Genomic DNA, 19,048 nt, shown 5'->3' on the forward strand with positions numbered 1-19,048 from the left:
TCTGTCTACTTTTGGATTACTTTTAGATTACATTTGCCCCAACTTGCCAATGTTTTTTAAGGTGTGCCCAAATTCAGGAGATGTATATTGTTACAGCTAAAAATTGACACACCACAGAATAAAAGGGGGGCTGATAATTAAGTGCCATTGCATGAATAGTTTGTAATAATATATGATTTAAAAAGTTACTAATCTGACTACCAGCATTTTAAAATATAATGTAATCTAATTACAAATACTAAACATTTAGAATTTGTTTCATTTTGTTACATACTGCGAGAAAATGTAAACTATTTTACATAAGCAACACTCCCTAAATAAATCCCATTACACCAGTGCATTAACAACAATGTTTTGTCCCCCAATCATTTTAATGTTTTGGTCCAGTGCAAGTGGCTTGCAGTCCCAAAAATATATAAACTTTTGTCAGCTTTACATGACAACACTGTGACTGCATGTTATTAGATGTAATATAATGACTGATAAACTTTACAATCGTTTTGCTTTCACCAGAAAACATGCTTATGTTGGGCCAAAATAATTGTAACAAGAAAAATAGCAGCACAGTTTTAGTGAGCAAACTATCACATTCCCTAAATTCCCTCACCGGTAGGCGACGCGACGGTGTGTGTGTAAGAGGGAGTGTGTGTCCCTCCAGATGGCACAGAAAGCCAAACCTGCCCATGCCTGCACAATCCCTCACTCTTTTGTCATCGCTGAGGAAACAAACTGACAACAATTATATGCATGTATTACATCTGATAAAACAATGTTTAGGTCTCAATATTGTGATTCTCATGACATCCTTTTAATAAGCAAAACAAAAACTCTTGAACACTGAGCATAAATGAAAAACAGCAAGTCTTTGAGAAAATGATGATAAACACACATCCAGAGAGCGAACAGGCTTTTATAAGCATCCTTTAGTAAACACGACTTATAAAAATTGAACAAACCTAAATTAAACTGACAGGTTCTGGCTCGTACTGCAAAGACTTCAGACTTTCACAATTTCTGATTAATGATAATGATGTACTGTATGGCCAGTAACAAGTCAAAACTCAACAAATCTGGCTTTGATCATGCTGCTCTGTTTTTATTTGCCATGTAGTATTACAACAACATACAATAGCAAGGCATTCTTTAACTTTATAAACAAAGTTTAAACTTTGAGACAACTGTAAAACGATATACTGCAGAAAAAACCAGGACCGGTAATAAACCGCAACATGCGTGAAATAAAAGCAGTGACATGAATAAACTCACCGGGGACTCTTTGTGCTTCGCCAGTCCTTGTCCCCCGTGTAAAGGCAAGCATCTCGCGGCTAGGAGCATATGCAGAGCGAAAGCGCCTGTCAGAAGCCCGGAGACCCGCATCCTCCTCCTGTATCCTCGAGCTCCGCCGCTGGAAGTGAAGTGAGAAGTGCTCGCGTGAGTGATGCCTGCTGTGGACTGCTGCAGAGACTGCACTTATTTATATGCAGCGATTACTTTGTTCTCTCTCCTCAAGAGATTTTTTTTCCACTTATGGGCCGGAGTGACAATATTGCCCGTGTTACCCACGTGATTTTTAACTCCTTTGCCTCTGTAGCTTTGTGGGTTAGATTGTGTTGAATAGTCTGTAGTGAACAAGAACGACGTAATTTTGTCAGATGTGTTCAACTTCTACATTTTATTGCCACTATACCTTGTGTGCTCTAAATGTTTAATATTTTAGCTTATTGTTTGTTTTTAACTTTGACGACTGTTATTGTTAAACTGGTAAAAAAATATGCTTAAGTGCTAAATAGTTCCTAGTAACAGGTTTATTCAGAACAACAACAACACAATTGGAAGCATGACAGGCCTACGGTCTAGAATAGATGTTAGCGCTAAAGGTTATCTAAAGTTGTGTGCCAAAAACTAATGACAAAATTTGCATTTAGAAGAAATCTTCAAAACTTGTAGTCTCTTACTTCCACCGATACGAATCAACGATTTTGAGGACCAATCAGATGTTTTTGTTATACTGCTTTAGCTGCTTCCCAGATAGCAAAAGTCATGTGGCTCAAATCCGGCCCACACCAGACACTTAAATCCGGCCCACATACCACATGGAATGATGGCAATAGGGCGGTCCACTCCTGTTTGCCAGATATGGGCCACAATTAAGCCATAGACATTCCACATGTCAGCCAGAATTCAACCAAATGAACCAGAACTGAGCCTATTCTGGGCCACATTCTGCTTTTATTCTGGCCCAGATCCGGCCCACATCAGACACTTAAATCTGGCCCCCATACCGCATGGAATGATGGCAATAGGGCGGTCCACTCCTGTTTGACAGATATGGGCCACAATTAAGCCATAGAAATTCCACATGTCAGCCAGAATTCAACCACATGAACCAGAACTGAGCCTATTCTGGGCCACATTCTGCTTTTATTCTGGCCCAGATCTGGCCTACACCTTACACTTGCTGAGTGTGGCAAAGTACAAAAATCCAAGCATGCATTGCAGTATGAATGCATTCTATGGCTTATTGATGCTACAGTTTTCATTATTTGCTGTTGATTCTGCTGTTTATGTTGACGTTGCTGATTTCGTCACTTTTAGTCTCCTGTTTGTGATGTTTGTAAGTTTTATTCATTTTGTATTATTGATCTCTCTGTAAGCAGAAGTTGAACCATAGAATTTTTTATGCTTATAAACCTTCAAAATTCTGTGGCATGTGCAAGCATGTTATCACGTTACTTTTAATAATGGATTAAAACATTGGTTAACAGCAGTGAATTAGGTTGTGCCTCACTTCATTTTATTGTTTTTTTTTTTACTTGGCTTGTTCTTAAAAGTAACAGCAGCCCAAAAGAAAATGTATATTAAGAGATTCAGGGCTATGAGCCCAACTAAAGCAAACACTTTTCTCCATGATGGTGACTTTAGTCTATATGGTCAACGTATGTTTTAGGATAACTGGGCCACATTTGCTATATCTTCTCTTGGTCGCTTTAGGCTCACAGCCACATACAACCACATACAACCGCAATAGCCAGAGTTAACTGTGCCAAATATTTGCCAAATGTGGCCTACATTTGTCTTAGGATAACTGGGCCACATTTGCCATATCACATCTGGGCCACATTTGGCATACAACCGCAATAGCCAGAGCTTACAGTGCCAAATATTTGCCAAAAGTGTCCCACATTTGTCTTAAGATAACTGGGCCACATTTGCACTTACACGTGTGAGCCACTTTAGGTTTAGACCCAGATTACCCCTTAATGACTATGCCACATTTTTGCCAACTGTGGCCCACATTTGTCCTTCATCATTTGGGCCAAATTTATAATTTGCCACATGGGCCACAATAGGCTCACATTCAGGTTACATTTTGCTATAAGTGCCAAATCTTTGCCTTAAATGGCCCATATATAAATTTGAATCTTTGGCCCCCCTTTGCCATTGTACAGGTGGGCCACTTCAGGCTCACATTCATTTTGTCCTGGCTGAAGGAATACCACCTGTGCCGCATAAGTGCCTAAAGTATCCCATTTTCTTATGCTATCTGGGTTTAGTCATGGGGGGCCACCCCCATGACATGGTTATGTTAGCCTCGCGTATAACCACAAGATCCCGAGACCTCCTGTTGGTCTCAGTGGTGGAAGGCTGCCATCAGTGTGCTAGAAAGCCCTGCCGACTTAAGCACTTAAGCACCACAGACACCATGAGCACCCCACTGTCTACTGCAATGTTCATTGTGGGGATCACCATCCTGTGTCCAGCACACTGCTCATCTGCTTGTGATCCTCCAGAATTCAGTCCAGCACCTGCTCCAGTCCTGCACTCCTGCTCTGCCGGCTCCACCCTGGGTTCATACTCTGCTTTCTCCACCCTGGCTTCACAATCTGCTGGCTTCACCATGGCTTCATACTTTGCTGGCTTCACCCTGGCTTCCTGCTCTGCCGGCACCACACTGGCTTCATACTTTGCCGGTTTCACCATGGCTTCATGCTCTGCCAGCTCCACCCTGGCTTCCTGTTCTGCTGGCTCCTTCCTGGCTTTATACTTTGCAGGCTCCACCATGGCTTCATACTTTGCTGAATCCACCCTGGATTCCCGCCTTGCTGGCTCCACCCTGGCTTCATACTTTACCGGCTTCACCCTGGCTTCCTGCTCTGCTGGCTCTACCCTGGCTTCATATTTTGCCAGCTCCACACTAGCATATGTTCTGCTGGCTCCACCCTAGATTCATACTTTGCCGGCTTCACCCTGGCTTCCTGCTCTGCTGGCTGCACCCTTGCTTCATACTTTGCTGGCTCCACCTTGACTTGCTGTTCTGCTGGCTCCACCCTGACTTCATACTTTGCCAGCTTAAACCTAGCTGGCAGATCTGCTACGTTCTACTCTGGCTTCATACATTGCTATATCCACCCTGGTTTCCTGTCTTGCTGGCTTCACTCTGGCTTCATTCTTTGCCAGCTCCACCCTGGCTTCCTGCTCTGCTGGCTCTACCCTGGTTTCATACTTTGCTGGCTTCACCCCGACGTTCTGCTCTGCTGGCTCTACCCTGGCTTCATATTTTGCTGGCTCCACGCTAGCATACTGTTCTGCTGGCTCTACCTGGCTTCATACTTTGCTGGCTTCACCCTGGCTTCCTGCTCTTCCGACTCCACCTTGGTTTCATACTCTGCCGGCTCCACCCTGGCTTCTTGCTCTTCTGCCTCCACCTTAGCTTCGTACTCTGCCAGCCCCACCCTAGCTTCATACTTTGCTAGCTCCACCCTAGCTTCATACTCTGCCAGCTTCACCTTGGCTTCCTGCTCTACTGGCTCCATCTTGGCTTCATATTTTACCAGCTCCACGCTAGCATACTGCTCTGCCGGCTCCGCCCTGGCATCATACTTTGCCACCTTCACTCTGGCTTCTTTTTCTGCGCTGGCTTCTTACTCTGCCAGCATCACCCTGGTTTATATCCTGGTCTCCTGCTTCCTGCTCTGTCAGCCTAAATCGACTAAACTAAACCGACTATAGACTAAAAATAATTAGGCTCTAATTTCAGTTTGGAAGAAACTTGCCTTTTTGATTTGCCTGTTTACAAAAGTGGAAAGGTAAGGGAATCATTGCCCTTTCTGCATATGCTTTTGGTCCATGTCTGTAATGAATGACTAACATACAACAATTAGCTTCTATCATAAGAGCTTAACATTCTAACACAAAAATCAGAAATATGACTGAAAAACATAAGTAACGTCCAGGTTAGTTGTCTTTTTAGCTCACATTGGTGTACCAAAACTACAGGTGCAGGAGAGCACAAAAAACTAATGAGCCTTCACTTGCATTTAAACCCCCACAGTGAGTCTCAGATGTTGTTTTTCCCTCCCCTGGAAAGCCTCATGGACTAAGGGCTCATAGCTTTGTCACTGCGTCAACCTACAATGTTTATATAAGCTCAACATTATCATCCAACGAGCTGGAAAACATATTCATTCACTCATATGCCCACATGATTGATGCAGTTGTCCTACACACGCACACAGATGCTTGATATGCTTATTTACAAATGACAATTTGCAAAGGTTATAGATGTTGGAAAAGGTCACCTGCACTGATAAAGATGAGCTCATGGCTAAAAATTTCCCCAAATTATCCTGAGGAAAACAGGAAAACCAAAAAGTCAAAACTTGGATCCCATTACATCACCTGATTAAAATCTGACCATGAGTTAAAGTAAAACATTGGGATGATGGTTTTAGCAATGAGAAAACATCACTAAACATCAGCAAAACATATACAAACATCCAGTTTTGGTCTACTCATCAAAAAAATTCTTTAATTTAGGGTAAGTCCAAATTTTACCCAAATCTGGATTTAACAACTCACCATTTTTGGAGTGTATTTTAATGTTTCAATTAACTTTTGTGTGAATAAAATGTAAAGATATTGTGTTCAAATAATGTTTCATTATCATCCTATTGTAACAAATATCCTCATGTAAAAATATGAAAAATATATTTATTCTGTCTTTGCTTATTAAAATACATAAAACAATAATCGATCATTCCAAATGGTTTTGTATTTGAATTTTCTTCTGTAAATCAGGCTAAAAATCATATCACATATCACTTAAAATGATCAAACATTAATAAAGTTGAATAGAGTCTAACAACTTTGCTTGTTGCTCACTTCGGTTGATGCATAACTAACATTAACTAATACACCAAAACACTGGAACCTAGGCTATATATCTAAGTAATAAATTAACTCCACATGTCATAAAACAGCAGGTCACTACACATAACAACAAAAGCAATTACTAAATTGTGTAAATACAAATGAAAACAGTAGATTTTACATAATTTTATTACAGATTTTTCTACTAATAGTCATTGTAAACAAACAATTCTAAGTAATACTTATATGTTCCAGATCTGAATTGAGTACTAACATAGAACTTACATATTCTTGCTTAAATTAGTTGTATTTTCTATCAGTGTAGAATCATGTTATGAAGTACAGTTGAAGTCAGAATTATTAGCCCCCCTGGCTGAATTATTTGCCCTCATTTATTTTTTCCCCAATTTCTGTTTAACATAGCAGAATTATTCAACACATTTCTAAACATAATAGTTTTAATAACTCATTTCTAATAACTGATTTATTCTATCTTTGCCATGATGACAGTACATAATATTTGACTAGATATTTTTAAAGATACTTCTATACAGCTTAAAGTGACATTTAAAGGCTTTAACTAGGTTAACTAAGTTAACTAGGCAGGTTAGGGTAATTAGGCAAGTTATTGTATAACGATGGTTTGTTCTGTAGGCTATCAAAAAAACAAAATAGCTTAAAGGGGCTAATCATTTTTACCTTAAAATGGATTTTAAAAAATTAAAAACTGCTTTTATTCTAGCCGAAATTAAACAAATAAAACTTTCTCCAGAAGAAATAAATAATATTATCAGACAAACTGGGAAAATTTCCTTTTTCTGTTAACATCATTTGGGAAATATTTAAAAAAGAAAAAAAAAATGTAAAGGGGGGCAAATAATTCTGACTTTAACTGTATGTGGACATTTTGAGACTCATTAAGACGAATGAACTATAAATTAAAATGCTCGTTTATCCATTATTTTGGTTATGTTGGTCATCTGCTTTTCTATTTCATGCTTGAGTTTGGTTCGAAAAAACATAATGACTAAATCTAAAACATTTACTGCCTTTTCAGTTCCGTTCTATTATTATTTCATTTCTATAAGCATTTATCTTAATGAAACAATCTCAGACAGACTTAAGCAGAGCTTTTGGCTCTTATCCATGTATCTGCTTTAATCTGCGACCACATGCCTCCTTAAATTCAAACCAGATTTTGAGTGAAGTCTTGCTGGGAGCCTCGGCAGGAGAAACCCACTGGCCCCCACTAGAACCATTATATTGGTTATCTTAAACCACAACCCTCCTTTGTTTACTTCTCTTTTCAGATTGATGGAGCTGTGGTTGATGATATAACACTTAAACCAAGTATATAAACACTTCAAAGAAAAGTTAAATATGAAATACTCTCAACAAATACAATGCAAAACTATCAAGAACCCAGACTTTTATAATCCAGACTTTGGACTCACATCTTGACCTCTCTTAAGGTCAACTCCAAAAGCATGCTGGAATGACCTTTGACTTGAATGTTTTTCAGTAATATAGGGCATGAGACGAGAGAACGTGCAGTGCAGTCATTTGTGTTGAATCTCTATAATGACTTTAGGAAGCTGCCTGGATATGATTATAATTTAAGAGTAGTTTACATGATTTAATGTGTATCTGATTGTGTCAATCCCCTGGTTCTCTTTTCAGAAAATCTGCTTCTTTGATGCTGTAGCTTAAGATATGTATGCATAAATAGACTAAATGATTATATTTGGGAATTATATTTAAATGCATAATTCACCCAGAAAAGAAAACTTATTCATTGACCCTCAGTGAATCAGTATTCTTTTCTGGGTGAATTATACATTTAATTTGATGGGTCAAAAATTTTATGAAGATGCAAAAACCTCTAAATGCCATTTGAAATGTTCTCCTAAAATGAGCATTTTGCTCAGCCTCCTATGTTTATGTTCAGTTATTTCAGGCAATGAAAATAACTTATTCTTCACTATAAAAGTAAAATTACTGTGCCTACACACAAGAGTTGGAGAAAAAATATTAAATGGCATTGTTGTGAATTTCTCTAGTCTGGCTCACGGCACCAAAACCGTTGTGAAATTCTAAGACGAGGCCAAAAAACCAGGGAGAACTTTCGGGTATCTTCAAAGCAGAATCCTTTAATACGAAGAACTCAGCATCGCTGTGGTGTCATCGAAAGAAACTCTCAACTGTACAGTAAGCACTAAGTTTTTATACATTTTACAGACAGTGATTTATGTAGGTGGAGACAGTCTAAAACAAAGCATGCAAATGAAGTGTTGTTGTCGGCAGGGTAATTTGCTTTTCCAGGCCCGATCTCATCAGCATTTAAGTACCCATTCTTGATACATTTTCGCATTAAAACAGTGTGCAAATTATGTTCTGGAGACAGAAACCATCCGACCAGTTGACCAGCTTGAGAAGACAATTGACACAGCTGTGCTGTAAAACTGACAATTTGCAAAACTTTGGAGACAGTCCGGGCTCAGGAAACCAAGACATTTTAAGGTCTGTCACACCCTAAAAACAACTTTTCAGTTATATATAGATTATAAAAATGTATATTTTCACAGCATTTAGAGGTTTTTGCATCTGAACTCTTCAAATGTAAGTGTAAGGAAGTTTTGTGAAAATAAAATGTCAAGATATGGGTGAAATAATACTATTACATTATCATTGGCCTATATTATATTACATTTTGTATTATTACATGATATATATTATTTACATAAATCAAACCTGCATATATTTAGTTAGTATTTGGATATAAAATCCTTAAATTGAGTGTCATCAAATGACTCTTGTTGTAAATAAGCTTAACAAGATTTTGTGCTGTGTAATTGTTACATTGAATTACTTTGAATTGAACTTCAGTGGTAAACTGTGATAAATAAGAGAGAAGAGATAATTCTACCAACAAATAAAAAGCTTTTACTTTATTGCATTTACATTGTTTTAATGAAACTGTATTTTCGTTTTTGACCCAGTGACTTCACCCAAAAAAAGTTACTCACCCATAACTTGTTTCAAAGAAGTTTGAGTTTTGTTTTTTGTTGTTGTTTTTAAGGACGAGATTTTAGGAATATGTGAACCATTTAGCTTCATCATGGTCTAGGAAATACTATCAATACTATAGAATTCAGTGGTTACAGGTTTCCAACATTTTTCAAAATATCTTTTTTTTGTGTTCAGCGGAATAAATAATCTCAAATTGGTTTAGAACAAGTCAATGTTGAGTAAATAATGACAGAATTTTTTGTTCATGGGTGAACTGTCCCTTTAATTTCCAAGTTTTCTTTTTGCAAAAAAAGGTTATTGCGCCACCGCGTGGCATATACTTGAATGTAAAGATGTATTCTATGATCGTTTTGCTGTTTTAAGTGCACGAGACGATAAAAAGTACTGTTTTAAAGCCGTCAGATGTTAAACAGAAAATCTAGAATTCACGACAGGCTATTCCAAACTGCTCAGCCCGATTACTTCTACAAGTAAATAGGCCTATACGACAAATATTTACAATTTAAAATGTGATTTACAAATAACGTTTTAGCTTTTATGTTCTCGCTATAAAAAAAATATTAAATTCCGATTCTATATAAGAAAATATACAAGAGGAAGAAGACACGAGCATGAAAGCGCTGCAGATTTTGATAATTGCTTTAATCGGTGGAGCAAAAGAAGCAAATTGATGCGGAAGGTTATTTAAAAGTAGGTGCACAGAAAACAAACATAAACCAAATAAAAATTCAAAAAAGTCGAATTAAACTTCTTCCAGAATGTTTAAATAACGCTCTGAAATAATCTATTAAGATTAAATATGCTGAAAAATACAAATTATGAGTTATTTTTGTCATAATAAATAATTATTTACTTAGCACATAACTAAGATTTGTTACGGATGAGGTGAATTTAAATGGACTTTAACTTATTACACAACAATGATTGACACAAACGCACACAAACACACACGTAGGTTCTATCTTTATGACGACTTCCCATATGCAATCATTATTTATACAGTACATTTTCAAATAGCCTATTATATTAATAAAAAACTGCACAAAATGGTCTGGTATTGGCAATTTTGGTCCCCACGACGTCAAGAAATCACACGCACGCACGCACGCACGCACACGCACACACACACCAAAGCACACAGAAAGAGTTAGCTATCACAAGTTTACGTTTTAGCAACAGAGCTTCTCCAGTTTCTTCACAGTGCTCTCCTTTTCTCGTCCTCGTCCCCTCACCATTCCTCAGTCAAATTCCTCATGGCATGCAGACAAGCTTTTTTCCTTAGCTCTTTCCATATTTGCCTTTGATCATGACATCAGTTCCACGTAATTAGATAAATGAAGCGGACAGCCACAACATGGTAACCCAGTTTTAGGTGTCGCAAGAACATTGTACTGCTGACCCCTGCAGGGCGGAGCATAAACACAGAACATATGAGGGTGAAGAAGTTTGGCGGCTCTCTCTTCTCTTCTTGGACACTTCACTTTCACAATGCCACTGGAGCTCTATCTCGATCTGCATTCCCAGCCATGCCGCTCTGTCTTCATATTTGCCAAGATAAACAAAATCCCATTTGAATACAAAGCCGTGGATTTATCTGCAGGTGATTTTATTGTTGACTTCTATTCTGCTGTTTATGGAAAGTTTAAGGGGTTAAAATGTATAGTGTAAATATATCTAAAATATATGTCTGATATGTATTTTTTATTTTCTGTTCTTCTGTAATGGTCCTGCTCTTCTTTTCTGTTCTTCTTTTTAATGTTTGAATTAAAATTGTGTTAACTTCTATAAAATATTTAAGGAGCAAAACTGTATTACTTACGAAAAACATTTACATTTTAATAGTAATCAGCATAGGGGAGAGCGGGGATGACAGTTTCATTTTTGATAAAAACGTATTTTAAACCTATTTAAGATCATGGCTTAGACAAAAATATATTTTTGCTGTGGTTACTAACTCATAAGTGGGGTCTATCAATATCGGGTGGTATTTTGAACAAATGTAGAACAGCTTCAAAATAATTTCTCTTTAAACATATATTGCACATTGTTACTTTTGACCCCGTCAATAGGGACAAAAGTAACACATGGGTGGGACAAAAGTAACACAATACTTGCTAGATTTACTGGCTTAATCTTGTTCATTTTAAATACATCTGACTATGACCTTGTGAATGTTCACTGCAAACATATTTTGTCCTTTATTTTAGCAAAAATATTAAACATTTCAGTTTAAATTTCAGTTCCATCGAATGTTTCAAAAACAACCCAACAGTGCAAAATCTTTAAAATGTTTACAATTTTTGAATATTTGTAATTATTATTGGCAATGTGCATTCTTTTAATAAATAATTTGAATCAAAACACTGAAAACTCTAATGTGGAAGTGAATAATAATGCATGGCTATTAGCAGCGGGACATAAATAAAAGTGTTACTTTCATCAGGAACTCTTGCCATTTAAACCTGATTTACTTTTAAACTGAAAAACTCAGATATTGCAAACTTATGGATGTGTCATTGCACTAAATAACCCGTAGATTCATCATTACTATGATGCATGAAAACAATAATTTACTTGTTGCACTTAAAAACTGAAATTCAGACCTAACACCAGGGCATAGTCCCGAAATCAGGTGATATTTGGCATTTCCATTAAGGGTTGCACACTGAATGAGCTGTTATAGCCTGGAAAGCAAATGTTTTCAGGGCTTCGAGAAGATCAATTTGTTACTTTCATCCCCACTCGCCCCTATTAGAATGATTTCTGAAGGACCGTGCAACACTGTAGACCCAAAAATGAAAATTCTTCCTTCGTTTTACTCTCTCTTGACTTGTTCCAAACCAGTTTGAGGTAGTTGTTTTTTAACATAAAAGAAGATATTTTGAAGAATGTCGGAAACCTGTTTTCAACGGAACTAACAGAGGAATCAATCTGAGTGAATGATCACAGAATTTAAGTTTTGGGGGGAACTCTCCCTCTAAATAATGACCAGCTTTGTCATCGAATGAACTGCCTTAATTAAATAAAATGAAAATAATAATAATTTAAAACTGTTTCTACAATATTTCTCACTACAGCTTTATTTTCGATCACTAAACAGGCTTTTGAATTGTAATATTTCACCTTATTATGTTAAACATTGTATAAGTACATTATATAACAATGAAATGACTTTGCCAGTACTGGGTTGCAGCTGAGGGGCATCCGCTGCGTAAAACATATGCTGGAATAGCTGGTAGTAATAGTAATAGTTCATTTTGCTGTGGCGACCTCTGAAATAGAGACTAAGCCAAAGGAAAGTGCATGAAAAATTAAATAATAATTATATAATTTGTATTAATCATTTATTTTACATACTTCCCCACAAAGCATATTTCATTTAGACTAGTTTTCCTGTGTTCAGTGAAATAGTTTTACTTGTTATTTTTTGGTCCCCTATGCTCAAAGGTGAACAATATGGAGATGAATTCGGTAAAGTCAGCATCATAAGGAAAGTTCCTGCTCTCAAAGATGGAGATTTCCTTCTCACAGAGAGGTATTTTGTTACCTTGAGTTACATTTAAAACAATCTTAAATATTCTAAGACTAAGTAATTATATTCTTTCCATACAGTATAGCTATCCTGCTGTACCTGGCAGGAAAACACCACACTCCTGACCACTGGTATCCAGCTGACCTGCAGAAACGAGCACAAGTGGACGAGTTTCTCTCCTGGCAGCACACGAACATTAGAACTCATGGCTCAAAGGTCTTCTGGTTCAGGGTGAGATTCGCTTTGTTTAAACATTAAACAGATTGCTAGTTGTGTTTGTGTGCACTGAGCAAATTGTGATCATGTAACCTCTCTTTTTTTAGTTATTCTCTCTTTACATGTTTTTATCAGTCAACCATTGATCTCTATTTGACATTTCACAACTCCAGGGAGTCTTGCCTGCGGTCACAGGGGCTCCAGTGCCCAAAGAAAAGATGGATTCTGCCTTGGAGGATCTGAACATGTCTCTGAAGATCTTTGAGGACAAATTTCTGCAGAGCAGGCCCTTCATAATTGGGGATAAAATATCTCTGGCTGATATTGTAGCCATTGTGGAGATGATGCAGGTACATTAACGTAATTTGATTTCTTACACTCTCAGAAATAAAGGTACGGGAGCTGTCACTGGGGCAGTACTTTCTCAAAAGGTACATATTGGTACCTCAATGGACCATTTACCTTAATGGACCATATTGGTACATTTAAGGTGCATTTAGGTACTAATATGTACTTTTGAAGTACCACTGTGTTCTCTTTACGTACAAATATGTATGTTTTGAAAAGGTACTGCCCCAGTGACAGCTCTCGTACCTTTATTTCTGAGAGTGTATGTGCTGGGCCTGCATATGATATGCTGATCAGATGTTTTTGTGTGTTTTGAAGCCGGTTGCTACAGGTATGGATGTGTTTGAAGGCAGGCCTGCTCTGAGCGCCTGGAGAGACCGAGTGAAGAAGGAGGTTGGCGTGGAACTCTTCGATGAAGCCCATAAAGTTATCATGAATGTTGAATCGTTGCCGCAAACCTTTGAAAACAAAGGTTTACCAGAGTTTCTCAAGTTAAGGATACAGAAAATGTTTAACTGAGTCTGTTTGCATGGTCAAACGGTCAAGTTTTATGTTTAAACTTTCATCTTTCATTATGTGACTGTGTAGTATGGTGTACTAATCAAAATCCCTACTCAAAAATAAAACATTTATGCCTGGTTTATGCAATTGACAGTGATTTCTTGCAACCATCTGTTTGTGTGTTCCCTAGAGTCAATCCCATGATCAATCCCATGACCCGTTTAGGGAAAGATAGCTCACACTACAGCCATATTTTTAACGCCTGCAGGGCAGTTATGTCAAGCATGCAACTGTTTAGTTGAATGGGGAAATGCCAAAATCTCAAGAACTGCTGCTCGAATTCTCATTTAAACAATATATTTTACATTTTTAAAAAAGGCCATTCATTCAATAAATGTAAGTTCTTATCCTCAAAAAGTGATAGTACATTTTACATTTTACATTGTACATTTTAGGAAGCACAACAGTTGTATGTATAAAATATATGTAATATGGAAGAAGTTTTGAAAGTGAAATGTCTGAATATATGGGTCAAAGATGACAAAGTCATTAACTATATATATATATATATATATATATATATATATATATATATATATATATATATATATATATATATCATGTGTTTTTTTCTTCTGTTAAACACAAAAGAAGATCATTTGAAGAATGCTGGTTGCTGGTAAATGATGACAGAATTTTTATTTTATGAACTATTCTTTTAATGATCACAGTGCAGCACATAAAACTCATTACATCTTTATACTTTTCCCATTATCCTTTAAACTGCTTTGGGTTTTTTCTATTTGTAAGCAAGGAGTTCTAATAATTTAAATATAGTACTATAGAATAAGTACATTGTTTCAATTTAACGTAACTGTTAAACTGGATGATAATAGAACCTTTATTGGTCACACTTTATTTTGATGATCTGTTGAATTTAAGTTACATTGCAACTAATTCACATTAGATTATAAGAAGATTGTTAGGTTGAGGTTGGGGTTAGGGTTAGGATTTGTGCAAGTTAACATGTACTTGCAAAGTTTCTTATAGTTTTTGCTCTTCAGTATTTGGACTCTCAGTAGTGATTATTAAACCCCACTGAACTGAGCTAAACTGAACTGAACTTAAACACTACAAACTGAACTACACTGTTCCTATTTACTGTGACCTTTTATGTGAAGCTGCTCAGCATTTCAGAAACAGTTTTCATGTGGAATATTTTATTAATATTTATCACAGCTCAATAAAATAAAATAAACTAGATAATAATCAAACATTTATCTCTATATTTATAGATTACCAATTAAATTAAAGTATTATATTCATCAAAACAAAGACATATTCATTACACAAAATTATGAAACAAATATTATATTTTTCTACAGAATAGACAAGATTCCAGTTTTTCCAAACCAATCTCATGTAAAAACTGGGTGGCGATTTTGAGAAAAAAAGTAGCATAAAGCTAGTAGCAGTATCCTAAACATAGACATCACACATCACTGAGGCGTAGCTGATGAAAACGGGAAAACATATGAATGAAATACAAATTATGAGTACTTTTATTTTATTTTACAGATTTATTGCCAGGTATATCAGGTCTTGCTTTAAACTACTAAAATGTAAATAAAAGTCGCTTTGTTAAACTTATAACATCAAATGTTTACAGAACAGAGATCGAGCTCTCATAATACAACTCAAAATAGTAAATACACCTGTGAATTTACACTTTTAAATTGCATTATGGGACTTTTTTTATGGTGATATTAAAATAGCATATGCTTTTTAGTATTGATAGTCTAAATATTGTAAATAAAAAAAAACATGGAGAACTATTGTTTAAGTCCCCATAAAGCTTATTTCTACCTAAAATAAAATATCTGCTATTAATTTCTCATCTTCATGTCGTTTCAATCCCCTAAGACCTTTGATCATCTTTAAAATGACAAATGACAATTCAAATATTTGAGTTGAAATTCCAAGAGCTCCCTCATTCTCATAAGCAGCAATGGCCCGGAGATGTTCAAAATTTAGAAAAGGAGCTAAAAACGTTGTCAAAACTGACTTTAGTGGTTCAACAGTAATTATATAACACTAAAGCTCCCAAAAAAAATAGTAAATCCAACTTTTTCACCAATGTGTTCTCCTCCAACTGAGGTTGTCAATTTGGGCATTTACTGTGGGAAATACAATGTATTGCCATTAGAGTCAGCAGTGCAACATGCAGCCATCGTATTCCCTGAAGTAAACGCGTACCCTGATCTGATATAGAACAAAATGTTTTTACAGTTTTTTGGCACACAGAATTGTTCTTGTAGCTTTGTATGATTACAGTTGAACCACCTAAATCACATGAAATTTTGACAATGTTTCTGGACCATTGGTATCTATGGAGTGTCAGAGAGCTCTTGGATTTCATCTAAAATATATTCATTTGTGTTCTGAAGATGAAGACAGGCCTAAGGGGTTTGAAATGGCACAACGGTATGTAATTAATAACAGAATTTTTATTTTAGTGTGAACTAACCCTTTAAGTAAACTGCAGTACTTCAGACGTCCTGTGTCACAACTGTCTGACTTTTGCTAGCTGGCTCCTTTGCCTTCCTACAACAGAACAGACTCCAGAGCGTATCTTTCAGATACCTGTTTGAAGCCGTCAGGAGTACTGAAGTCATTCCACAATAAAAAGTAAAGGCACTTACTAGGGCTTGATATGTGATAAATGCCCCCAAAACCTTTACAATGAAATACAATGCCACCATAAATAGAGTGGACAGGTAAACTCCCACCAAGGAGATGGTGAGTTTGCACACCAGGAGATACGAGTCTGATCCCTGCACCTGTGTCTGGTTCTTCTGGAGTGCCAGCGTGTGGGCGCACAGATGGACCACCATTCTGATAGAGGTGGGCAACATGATCATCAGAGGGATTGGGCAAATGAGGAACAGGACAACAGCTGCATATGCATTTATGTCAATCTGTAGGGTGAAAGTCGGCTGTGGACAGGTTGTGCTATTTGTCTCGCTGATATTTTTATCTGCTGAATCTGGAAGATCGAGGCTGAACGCTGGAAGGAATAGCACAAAGGAGAACAAGCAGCTCACCGTCACCGCAGTGTTGATCACAGTTGAGATGTTCTTCTTCAGCGTTCGGAAGCTCTCGGAGGAGAAATTCACAACTTTGATGCAGTAGAAGAGACTCAGCCAAGCAATGGCCCAGAAGCTGATGAAGCCGCAAGTCATCATTAGATACATTTCAAAACGGAGACCAAGAGGATATGGCTTGATGCACCAAATGTGGGCATTCAGAAACACACTGACCACCATGGCAAGAGTGGAAAGTACCAAGATGATGTTGCTGATGGAGATGACATCTAGGATCAAGCCCACTGTCTGAATGGATCTGGTTTTCACTTGCTGTTGTACGCTAAAGATAAGGTTGAATATGTTTCCAGAAACACCAACAAACCCAACTCCAACGAAAAAAAGAACGTTGCCAACATCGGTGCTCATCTTTCTCTTTAAAGTCCTGCGCTGATACTGTTTGACATCTGGCAAGATGCATGTTGTCTTATGTAGAAATGGGGAATGATCCTCATATGCAAAGTTGCTTTGCGTGAGTTAATGAGAGCAGGCTTTGGTCAAAGCTGGAAATACAAATTAGGTTAAATGGCAGAAATGCTGATTAGAGGTCAGATTACACAACCCTCTAAGTACTTTCTTCAATGATGGTGAACCCATGTCACGTCACTTAGAGACATCGAGACTACAATTTTTTTTCACATGCATAATGCAACAATCAGTATTGAATGTTCATGTAATTAACTTCAGGAATGTTCCAATTCAAAACCTTGTTTGTTTCCTATTTAGGCATATGTTGAAATGTATTTTGTTTAAAGAATTGTTTTGTTTATGATTTTTATGTTTGAAATAAATCAAATCAAAATCAAATTTAGGCATATATTTAGGATAATTTGAATACATTTACTATATTCAGATGTCCTATAAGATGTAAGGATTCACAAAGTTCCTCCATTGTCATCTGTATGCCTTTATAAAGGGGGAAAGCATTTTTTGAGGGTATATGGTGTAAAAGCATAAAAAAAAAATATTTAAAAAAAATTTAAACTCATAGATTGTTCTATGCGTCACGATTACCAGCGATCTAACCTTCATAGATCGCTGGAGAACTTTCACATTTACATGGACTACAGTCCTGTCTCATAAGAACTACATATACAGCCATGCACCACTCACACACCTGGTCTAGATCCTCATGATTGCAAACATACACAGCTGAAGCTGTTCAGAACTGATTACAAGGACTATTTATACAGCACACACACACACTTCATGGCTGAGTCTTGTTCTATGATAATGTGAATATTACGACGCGGTTTCCTTGCCTTGCCTTCAGTGTTTGAACCTTGCTTTGTTTTGTTTGTTTTACGTTGTCTGCTGCCTGCCTTTTGGCCATCTGTCTGTTTCTGACTACAACTCTAGATTTCCTGTGAACATCTGTTTGCCCCCGTGTTGACAGTTGTTTGCCTGACCATCCTGCTAATAAACCCTGCATTTGGATCCGCACTCCCTTTGTCAGCATCCCTTCACATTACACTATGTGAGGTAAATTGCCTTTGTTGTATAGAATGTCAATACAAACTCAATGAAATTCATATACACTACTGTTAATGTCAAAATAGAGAACAGAGATCCAGAAACTTAAGATTACAAGAAAAAGTTTTTTCTATCAGAAACTATATAAGAAGGCTGACATTTAGCTAAAAACAAAACTAAGCATTCATGTTCTTATTCCATTATAAAAGAAATTGTTAATTAGGAGATTTATTTTATGATGAAATTAAAATAGCAGACAGGGGCGTAGCGGATGGGGGGATACGCTCCCAACACATTTTAAGAGACCGACCATTTAGAAACAGGAGATTAATAATTATATGAACGTAAAATTTTGGATCTCATACAGCTGTAGTCCCCACTTTTAAAATCTCCGCTACGCCCCTGATAGCAGATACTTTTTTTGTGAAGTGACTTACAGGATTATTTATAGTCTAAATCAGGGGTGCCCAAACTATTTCTCATAAAGGGTCAAAAACCAAACTTGAGGCTAAAGGCTAGTGGGCCGAAGGTAAATATAGTTGCAATGAGTAAATTCCCAATTAATAATATTTAAAAATGACTAGAAAACATTGCTTTATATGAACTAATACAGTTTTATTTTACATTTTATAATGAATTTATTACATTAAAACAA

General features: G+C 36.8%; 3 protein-coding genes across 3 annotated transcripts in view; 1 reads left to right on the forward strand and 2 right to left on the reverse strand.

Moving 5' to 3' along the window:
• mmp11a (matrix metallopeptidase 11a) overlaps positions 1-1,458 on the reverse strand; it is a 44,829-nt gene extending 43,371 nt beyond the window's left edge. Inside the window, exon 1 of the mRNA XM_056464322.1 lies at positions 1,267-1,458. Coding sequence (XP_056320297.1) covers positions 1,267-1,377 — 111 coding nt within the window. The 5' untranslated portion in view covers positions 1,378-1,458. The remainder of the gene's footprint in view (positions 1-1,266) is intronic.
• A 9,160-nt stretch (positions 1,459-10,618) lies between these two features.
• Positions 10,619-13,915, forward strand: gstt1a (glutathione S-transferase theta 1a). Its single transcript, XM_056463437.1, has 5 exons — positions 10,619-10,780; positions 12,628-12,715; positions 12,793-12,943; positions 13,102-13,278; positions 13,595-13,915. Exons 1-5 carry the CDS (start codon positions 10,669-10,671, stop codon positions 13,793-13,795), a joined length of 729 nt encoding a protein of 242 aa, XP_056319412.1. The 5' UTR covers positions 10,619-10,668; the 3' UTR covers positions 13,796-13,915.
• Positions 13,916-16,326: 2,411 nt separating this feature from the next.
• On the reverse strand, positions 16,327-17,310 carry LOC130233384 (taste receptor type 2 member 40). Its single transcript, XM_056463406.1, has one exon. The coding sequence runs from the start codon at positions 17,287-17,289 to the stop codon at positions 16,327-16,329; it is 963 nt and encodes a 320-aa protein (XP_056319381.1). The 5' UTR covers positions 17,290-17,310.
• Positions 17,311-19,048: the final 1,738 nt, after the last annotated feature.

The sequence above is a fragment of the Danio aesculapii genome, chromosome 8 (assembly GCF_903798145.1).
Source record: "Danio aesculapii chromosome 8, fDanAes4.1, whole genome shotgun sequence".
NCBI classification, from domain to species: domain Eukaryota; kingdom Metazoa; phylum Chordata; class Actinopteri; order Cypriniformes; family Danionidae; genus Danio; species Danio aesculapii.